Source organism: Ammospiza nelsoni, chromosome 23 (genome assembly GCF_027579445.1).
Source record: "Ammospiza nelsoni isolate bAmmNel1 chromosome 23, bAmmNel1.pri, whole genome shotgun sequence".
In the NCBI taxonomy this organism is placed as follows: Eukaryota; Metazoa; Chordata; class Aves; order Passeriformes; family Passerellidae; genus Ammospiza; species Ammospiza nelsoni.
Window position 1 is genome coordinate 7,185,004 of NC_080655.1, and position 9,610 is coordinate 7,194,613.

Consider the following 9,610-nt stretch of genomic DNA (forward strand, 5'->3'; position numbering starts at 1 on the left):
CATGCCCCCAGACCCCAAATTGAGGTGCAGGGGGTGTCTGGGAATGGACTCAGCAACCTCAGCCAGGGGCAGCTTTTCCCTCTCCCACACCCATAGCCCACCCTGAACTGGGCACCCTGGGACCACCTGGACAAGCCAGTCTGGGTGTCCCTCGTCACCCACTCAGAACCCCTGAAAATGGGGCACCCAGGACCCCCCAAGTGAGACAGCCAAACCCCCCAAATGGGGCAGCCTGCTGCTGCTGGACGCAGACAACCAGGAACACAGAGCCATGCAGACACCCCAAAACTCTGGAGTCATGAAGAACTGAACACCCCAGGACCACCCCACAGTCACCTAAAACCCTTTGAGTACACCCAGAACTGGGAATCCTGGGGCAGCCCCAGGGTCACCCCAAACTCCAAGGTAAAATCCGGAACTGGGTGCCTCAGGGTCACCCTAAAACTCCGGGGTGACCCCAAAACTGAGCACCCCAAACCCCTGGGGTCACCCAGAACTGTTCTCCCCCTGGCACCACGGGGCGAGGGCCGTTTTGGGATGCAGCAGCACACGGGTGTCCCCCGGGAGGCTCTCCCTGCTCCGGGACACCCACATGCGTGGCTGAGAGGCGGCTGCCGGTAGAGGTGAAACGCCGTTTTAGGGGGCATTTCTGCAGCCGCGCAAAGCCGTGGCCCCAGCGGGAGGAGCAGTATCCGCATCACGGGGTCCTCCTGCCCCTTGCCCCCGAACTCCTGCCCCTTGGGGCGGCCCCTGCTAACGCGGGCACCACGGGGCCATTGGGACATCCCACACCGAGCATCCGGCCGGCCCCGGGGTGAGAGCACCAGGGGCGTCTCCCGAGCCCCGACGGCGTCACTAAAACCGGGGGGCCGGGGTGCAGCGGGGCGGCGCAGCCCCCGATGGGGAGGGAGCGCGCCCGGCAGGGGGCGCCCTTACCGAGCCGGGGGCGCTGCTGTGCGCGGCGGGCCCGGCAGGGGGCGCCGCTGTCGCACCGGGGCCGCCGTTAACGCACCGGGGGCGGAGCGGCGCGCGGCGAGGCCGGCAGGGGGCCCGGTGCAGCCCCGGCCCGTCCGGTCCGTCCCGGATCCGGTTGCGGCAGCGCCCGACGGGGGCTGCCGGGGGTCGCCGGCTCCGCTTCCCCCGCTTAGTACCGGGGAACCGGTGCAGGGCACACGGCGGCGGCGATGGACGGCGGGGCGGCGGCATGAGGCGGCGGAGGCGGCGGGGAGCATGGCGGCGGCGGGCGGCGGCGGGGCGCGGCGGGGGCTGCTGAAGCGGAAGCCGAACTTCACGCTGCAGGAGCTGGAGGTGCTGATGAGCGAAGTGCTCCGGTACGAGCCGCTGCTGTTCGGCGCCGCCGCCGGTACCGTGAACGCGTACGAGAAGCAGAAGATCTGGTGGCGGATCACGCACAAGGTGAACGCCGCCGGCCGCCACCAGCGCGACATCGGCGAGGTGAAGAACCGCTGGCGGGGGCTGCGCCGCCGCGCCGGGGACAAGATTAGCCGGCACCGGCTGGAGCGGCAGGGCCCGGCCGGCAGGGCCGCCGCCAGGAACGGGAACACCGGGAGCGCCGGGAATAACGGGAGCAACGGGAACGGCGCGGCCGAGCCCGGAGCGGGGCCCGCCCCCGTCTGGGGTCCTCGCAGCGCCGCCGGAACCGAGCCTTCGATGCGCAGCGCCGAGGGGTCGGCACAGCACGGTGAGTGCGCGGGCAGCGGCAGCGGGACAGGGCAGGGACACGAGGGTGCTGTCCCGGGACGGAAGAGTGGAGACACGTGCACGGAGGACACGGACACGCACATGCGGGACCGGGACTGGGACCGGGGAGAGCGGGGCAGGGTCGCGGGGGTGCTGGGACCGCGTTCCGGGGGGGACCGGCACAGGTATATGGTGGGACAGGGACATGAGGAACCAGGACAGACATGGGGCAGGGACTTGCTGGGTGACCGGGATGGGGGACGAAATAGGGGCCATGGATGAGTTGGAATGGGACATGGAGAAATGGGTTTAGGAAGTGGGGCAAGCAACAGGTACATAGGGACGCTGGGACCAGGACATATGCATGGAGGAATTTCTCCCCAGTATCCCATCTAACCCTGGTCTCAAGAGAGACGAGGACCAGCACCAGAACATGCAGGACCAGGACATGGACATGGGAAACCAGGACACAGACACAGGGCCACTGGGACTGGGAGAGGTTGGGAGGAAGAGGGACACAGGGGGACCAGGAAGTGAGGGGATCGGGATACAGGAGACCACGATAGTGACATGGAGATACTGTGACCAAGATGTGGGGGTCCAGGACACAGACATGGGTGACTGGGACTTGGATGCAAGAGAACTGAGCCTGAAACAGGTCACTGGGACCAGGACAGGTGCATGCAGGGACACAGGGGACTAGGACCAGCAAAGGGGACACAGCCAGATCAGAACACGGGGGCAGGTGCATGGGGGGATGGGGATGGGGACTCAGGAGGCCTGGATCAGCACCTGGAGAACCAGGATACAGGGCATCAGGACAGGGACATGAGGAACTGGGACATGGACACAGAGGCACAGAGGCACTGGTCCCTCCAGTAAAGGGACATGGAGTAACCAGGACACAGGGGACCAGGACAGAAACATGGTTCTGAGACAGGGACACAGGAGACCAGGAACAAGAGCACGGGATGAGGAGCAAGAAACTGAGAGCAGGACAGCTATGTAGAGGGACCAGGACAGGAACACAGGAGATAAGGGCCAGGACAGGGACACTGGGGCCATGCCATGGGGGACAGAGACATGGATACAGGGGACAATGGCAGGGACATGGAGGATTGGGACAGGAACATGAGGGATATGGGGGCATCCTAAGGCATCACTAGGCCTGGGAAGATACATGGAGGGACTGGGACATAGATCCAGGCAAACAGAGCAGGGATGTGAGGGGACTGGGACCAAGATGTGGGAAAAACCAGGACCAGGACACTGGGACCACTACAGGTGCATGGAGGGACTGGGCAGGAACAGTGGGGCAGGGACACAGAGGGAACACAGAGTCAGGGCAAAGGGATACGAACATGGAATATTGGGACAGGTGACAGGGATGTGGGAGGATCGGGACAGGGACATGGGAGACAGGGAGAGTAACAGGGGCACCTATACAAGGACAGAAGGGTACCAGGATCAGGACAAGGATATGGGTGACTGGGATTAGGACAGGGACAAAAGGCACAGGGTACTGGGACCTGGACAGGGATAAGAAGGGGCTGGGAACAGGACAAAGATGTGGTGGGACTGGGGCAGTGACATGGGGCAGGACCAAGACAGAGACAAAGAACATTCCAGTACTGGGACCAGGACAGGGACATGGGGGTTAGTGGGGTGAGAACTGGGACTTGGTGGTACCAGGACCAAACAAGGACGTAGAGGCACCATGTTCAGGACAGGGATATGTGTGGACTGGGGCAGGGACATGGGGGTACCAGGACCATACAGGCACGTGGGCACACCAGAATCAGGACAGGGGTATGGGAGTACTGGGGACAGGAGAGGGACAAGGGAGTGAACTATCATGAGGGACACGGAACTATGGAGATAGGTATAGATGGAACTGGGGCTGGGTGCAGGAGAAGGGATGTATGAGCACAGGGATGGAGACAACAGGGTCTGTCACTTGGTCCGTGGGGCACCGGGAACACGAGAGATCCCTGCAGCTGCCCTGTGCTCGCCCTCGGTCCCACAGGTGTAAAGGAGGAGCCAGTAAAGGAGGAGCCTTTGGAGGTGAAGACTGAGCCCTTCCACGGTCCCGCTGCCGACGGCGCTCCCGGCCGCGGCTCAGACTGTCGGCTGCCCCGCACCGGCATCTGCCCGCCCAGCGAGCTGTGCGAGGGCTGGAGCCGGAGCCCCCCGCGCTCCGCACCCTCCGAACTCCCCCTCGGCGACCTCCGCGGGCCGCAGGAGCCGCTGGGCTCCGACTTCCCGAGTCTGCTGTTGGAGCAGGAGGCCGAGCAGCTCAGTCACTGCAGCGCGGGAGAGGCGGGGCCCCCCGGCGGGCTGGACGGGACCCCCGAGCGCCCCCAGCTCAGCCTCGTGCAGTCCAACGAGCGGCTGGTGCAGGAGCTGCGGGCGTTCCGCCGGGAATACGCCGAGAGCCGCCGGGAGACCGCGGCCGTGCTGCGCGGCATCGCCCAGGCGCTGGGCGGGCTCAGCCGCAGCCTGGCCGAAATCCGTGACCTCTACCTCCGGGAGCGGGGGGTCCCCGAATCCTGAGCCTCCCACGCAGCTGGCTGTGTACACACACCCCAGAACCCACGTCGCTGCTTTTATTATTATTTCTTTTCCTGTCCATCCCACTTCAATAAAACTCGGAGCTGCTCCCCCATGGCTCCCCCCACTCCGGGCACCTCAGACGGCTTTTGGGGATGATGCAGAGGGCTGGGAGATGGAACAGCGGTTTGTCCCTCCAGGCGGCTCTGTCTGGCTGTTCTCCTGGACTGATGGACTCTGGTCCCAAATTTAGCCAGCAGTGCTGGCAGGGATGAATCCCACCAGGAACAACCATCGGGGTGACACACCACCCACCCTCCCCTGCTTATTCCTGTCCAGGGGAGGGGGCATGGATAGAGGAATTGTTCACACGCCCACAGTCTCAATCTCGGCGCAGAATTTGCTGTTTTCTCACCCGAAATATTCCAGGGGTGGTTTCACGCTCCGTTTTGAGTGAGGGGGGCTGAGTGGGCGGCCAGCACTCCAGGCTGGCTCATCCAGGCTGCTGATTTGGTGGGAATTACCCATCCCAACACAATTTTGGGAGGGAGAAGTCTCGGGAGCAGAAGGGACAGAGCAGAATTCATGTTTCCCCACATAACAATTCGCGGGAAGGGTTTGGGGGCGTTGCCCTTCCTTTTTTCCCCATTAGAATCAGGGAGACAACACCAGGCTGTGGGCACAAGACATGGTTTAATGCCAACCCCGGAGGGAAGAGCCGGGGGTGAATCCGGGGGTAGTGTGCAGGGAGACAGCGGTGCACGGCCCTCGGAGGTCCCCCCGGGAACCCCTCCGCAGCTGCTCGGGGCCACTGGCACCCGGAGCCGGGGGAGAAGGCGCCCACAAAGGGCCCAGTGTGCGGCACAAGGGCCGCCCTGTTCTGCTGGCACCGGATCACCACAGGATGGCTGGGAAGAGCCCGATCCAGCGCTGGCTAAGGCAGCCCCCCGGCGCCAGGGGGGGTCCCTGGGGTCCCCAGCCCGGCCCCGCTGGCCGGCGGCGGGTACGGGGGTCCCCGCGGGGACTCATGCTCCAGGGTAGCTGGGCTGCGCCGGGACGTAGGGTGGCGGTGCTGCGGGCGGAGCAGGTGCGGTGTCACCAGGCCGCCAGGCCCCCCGGGGAATAGGGAGGGTCCCCGTTCCCCCCCAGTGCTCACCTGTGGGGTTGTAGATGGGGGGCCCGGAGGGGTACATGGGGTACTGGGCGGCAGGGCCGGGCGGGGGGTACATGGCCATGGGGGTGAAGCCAGGCTGGGGAGGTGTAGGGCCGGCTTTGGGGTCCACGGGGAAGGGAGCTGGGGGAGCTGCGGGGTGGTAGCTGGACAGGGGAATTTCCGGGCCTGTGGGAGAGATTGGGGAGGTCTGCAGCACCCCGACACAGGGACAGGGATGGTGCCTAAGAGTGGTGGTGGCCCTCAGGTTGGTGGCCGCTGGGGTGTCAGCCAGACCCTCACCACAATGCACAATTTTCCCCCCCGCATCCCTTCAAGTCCCACCACCTCATCCCCCCCACAATCCCTCCACCGTGTACCTCAGCACCTCTCCTTCTCCCCACCCCCATACCCTACCCCTCCTCCTACACCTTAATTCCTGCAGTCCACCCCCCACCCTCCCGATCCCCCCCTTCATTCCAACAGCTACCCTTCTCTTTGCTTCCCCTACCATTCCCCCCACCCCACACCTACAGGATTCTTCTGCTCCCTCTCATCTCTCATCCCTTCAGCTTCCACCTTTTACCCCAACACCCTCCTTGCCTCTTCCCAAACCCCTCCACTCTCTACCTACAGGACCCTCCTGCACCTCCCACCCCTACAGCCCACAGACACACACCAATTCCCACAGGCCTCTGTCCAGGCCCCCCCAATCCCCCACCCTGTACCTACAGCATCATCATTCACCAAGCCTCCTCCTGCACCCCCGTCCATGCATCCCCCATTCCTGCACCCTCCCATTCCTCCAGGTCCTCCTAACCCTGCACCTCCTGACCTGCAGGACCCTCTTGATCCTCTCCTCCTGCACACCCTGCATCCCCCATCCCTACAGCCCCTCACCAGACCCCCCTTCCCCCTGAAATCCTCTAGGCCCCCTCAACCCCACTCCACCCACTTTTCCTACAGGATCCTCCTGCACCCCCATCCCAGCCCCCCAGCCCCACACCTTGCAGGGGTGTGCGGGAGTGCTGCCGGCGCTGGTACAGGTAGCAGCAGGAGCACATGAAGCAGCAGACGATGGTGGTGACGATGGCGATGAAAAGCACCACGGCTGAGGCGATGCCCGCGATGGTCTTGGGGCTGTGGGACCCCCGGGCGTGGGGAGCAGGGCCAGGGAGGCACCCACAGCACACACCCCCAGCCAGCACCCACTGATAGTGCCCTGTGCCCCGTGCCCAGCACGCAGTGACACTGCCCAGTGCCCAGAACCAATGCCCAGTGACAGTGTCCAGCACTGCTATCAGCACTCAGTAGCATTGCCCACCCAGCAGCTGTGCCCAGTACCCAGTGCCAATGCCCTGTACCAGTGTCCTCTCCCAGTGACCAGCATCCAGTGGGAGTAACCAGTGCCCAGCACCCAGTACCAGTGACCAATCCACAGCATCCATCCCCCAATGTGCAGTGCCCAGTATCAGTGCCCAGTACCAGTGTCCAGCACCCAAAACCCAATACCAGCACCCAGTACCAATGCCAAGAGCCTGGCACCCAGTACCAGTACCAAGTGCACAGCACCTAGTAGGAGTCCCAACACCCACTGCAAAGCACCAATGCCCAGTTCCACTGGCCAGAGACCAACAACCCAGTACCAGTACCCAACACCCAGTACCACTGCCCAGTGTCCAGCACCCAGCACTCAATGCCCAGCACCCAATGTTAGTGTCCAGCACCCAGAGCCAACAGCCTAGCAACCCAGTAGCACTGCCCAGTGCCCAGTATCACTCCCCAGTGCTCAGAACCAGTGCACAGCATTCAGCACCCAGTAACAGTGCCCAGTGCCCAACACCCAGTGCCCCCACCAAGTACCAGTGCAGAGTACCCAGCATCCAGCACCCACTGCCACTGCTCAGTACCAATGTCCAACCCCCAGTACCAGTGCCCAGCACCCACTACCAGTGCCCAGCACCCACTGCAAGGGCCCAGATACCACTGCCCAGTACCCAATACCAGTGTCCAGCACTACTGCCCAGTCCAGAGCATACAGTGAGTGACCAGCACCCAGTACAACTGCCTGTCCCCAGCACCCAGTACTAGTGCACAGCACCCCCAGTCCCAGCACCCAGGCTGCCCAGGAGAGCCCCCAGCCCCATCAGCCCCGGCTGTGGCACCTGAAGGCAAGACAGTGGCGCTGCTGGCGCTCGGTGAGCAGGCGCAGAGGGTCTCGGCAGCAGTACCGCTGCTGACACGTGCCGCAGCAGAAGGTGAAGAACTCGCAGTCGAAGCCAGGGTGCCATGACCCGTTCCTGTCCACGTACCACAGGCAGTCTTCGCCCCCAGCCACTGTGGACAGCCACCCACCACCGGGGCCTTGGAGCACCTGGCCGTCACCACCCTCAGGGGCATCAGCAGCACCCCATGCCCTTCCTCTCCCACATGAGCACAGCCTGTACCCCACTGCGTCCTATTCCCCTTGTACCCCAGTCCGTCCTGCCCCATGGATCCCCAAAATATGCCCCTATACACTCCCAAATACCCCGCTGCTTCCTGTCCCCCTCATATCCAGCCCCACATCCCCTATACCCTCCTGTGTCCTGCCCCATGGGCCCACAAATGGTGTCCCTATGTACCCCCAAACCCCTGCTCTGCTCCATCCTGCCCCACATCCCTTAAAACCCTGCTCCATTCTGCCCCTGTGTACCCCCATACCCTGCCCCATCCCACTCCACTTCCTTCCAAACCCTGCCCCTATGTACCCCCATACTCGACTCCATCCAACCCTACACCCTTGCAGACGCCACTCCATCCCACCCAGCTCTCCGATCCCTCCAGAATCCTCCAGATCTCCCTAGCTTCCCCTCCTTCCGCGTGTTCCAGTGGCACTTCCCACTCTATTTCTGTCCGGAGCCACCTGTCTTCCCAGAAATAGCCGCGGGCCGAGGTCCGGGGGCGGCCGGAGGCGCCGGAGCAGCCACGGAAATGGGCTTTGCGGGAATCTCACGTGGCATTATTCACACATCCCAAAATGGGATCACGGCAGTTCAGGGACAAGTGGGGAAACTGAGGCACAGGGCTCGTCCATGGGAAGACCCCAGGTTCCCCGGGGCTGGGCATCCCGGCTCGGTCAGCCACCGGCTCCGTCCCTGCTGCTCCCGGGGTCACCCCGAAAGCGGCAAATGGGAGGCGGGTTTGGGGGCAGTGGGCACAGTGCCCAGGGGAACACTTTGTTGCAAGCAACCCCCGGTGAAAGGGGCCGTGTGTGACACGACTCACAGTCACGGCCGGTGGCACGAAGTCCCTCCCACCCAGCGGGATCCCCGTGTCACAGATGGTGGCACAGTGTCCAGTCGCAGGGTGGCACCGGGTCCCCCGGCCCTCCCTGTTTCCCGTATATCTCTTACCCATCGAGGCGGCCACGGCCACCAGCAGGGTCCCGGCCAGGGGCCAGCCGCTCCCGGGGCCCCCGGGCCCCATCCCGGGGCCGGGCCTGGTGTCCCCGCTCAGAGCTGTCCGGGACGAGGGCGGCGGCTGCGCGGCGGCACCGGGACCGGGGCCGCTCTCGTGGCCGGTCCTGGTGCCGCCCGGTGCCGGTGCCGCGGGGCCGCTCCTTCTGCCGGCGTCTCCCGGTGCCGTCCGGTGCCGTCCGGTGCCGTGCGGGGCCGGCGCAGGCCCGCAGTGACGCCGCAGCCCCGCGGCGCTCGGTTTCTGCCCGGTGTCCCTCCCTCTCCCGTCCCCCCGGCGCCGCCTCCCGCCGCAGCCACCGGCCCCCGCCCGCCCCCACCGGGAGGAGCGACGCCGCCGGCCCCGGGCACAGGCAGGGCCAGGCGGGGACCGGAGCGTCTCTGGCACTGCCCCCCACCACTGCAACCCCCGGAAACCCTTATTTCCCCTCTTCTTGCACCCCATCTCTTCGCTCGTCCTTGCACCACTCCCCGCACCCCATCCCCGACATTCAACCCCTTCCCTACCCCCTGCTCCCCATCATTTCCCCTCCCAGCACCCCTTCTCCCACCTCATCCCACCCCTGCACTCCTTATTTGCGTGCCCTGCACCCCATCCCATCCCTGCACCCCATCACTTTGGTTCACAGCACCCTTTCTCCAACCCCATCCTTTCCCGGAGCACCTTATTTCCCTCCCCCGGCACCCCATCCCTTCACCCATCCTTGCAGCCCTCCCCTGCACCCTTCCTGCCCACCTTCCTGCACCCCAACCC

At 64.6% G+C, this 9,610-nt stretch overlaps 2 protein-coding genes across 2 annotated transcripts; one reads left to right on the top strand and one right to left on the bottom strand.

Annotated features, from left to right (window-relative positions):
• Positions 1–1,242: 1,242 nt before the first annotated feature.
• Positions 1,243–4,379, top strand: LOC132083274 (myb-related transcription factor, partner of profilin-like; the record flags this gene model as incomplete). Its single annotated transcript, XM_059487902.1, has 2 exons — positions 1,243–1,702; positions 3,728–4,379. Coding segments are annotated over 2 exons (987 nt in total), but the record flags the coding sequence as incomplete, so codon positions are not given.
• Positions 4,380–4,925: 546 nt separating this feature from the next.
• SHISA4 (shisa family member 4) lies at positions 4,926–9,095 on the bottom strand. The gene is made up of 5 exons (XM_059487979.1): positions 8,797–9,095; positions 7,567–7,738; positions 6,408–6,541; positions 5,408–5,590; positions 4,926–5,323 (listed from the first exon to the last, which is right to left on the bottom strand). Exons 1-5 carry the CDS (start codon positions 8,867–8,869, stop codon positions 5,277–5,279), a joined length of 609 nt encoding a protein of 202 aa, XP_059343962.1. The 5' UTR covers positions 8,870–9,095; the 3' UTR covers positions 4,926–5,276.
• Between the last annotated feature and the right edge of the window lie 515 nt (positions 9,096–9,610).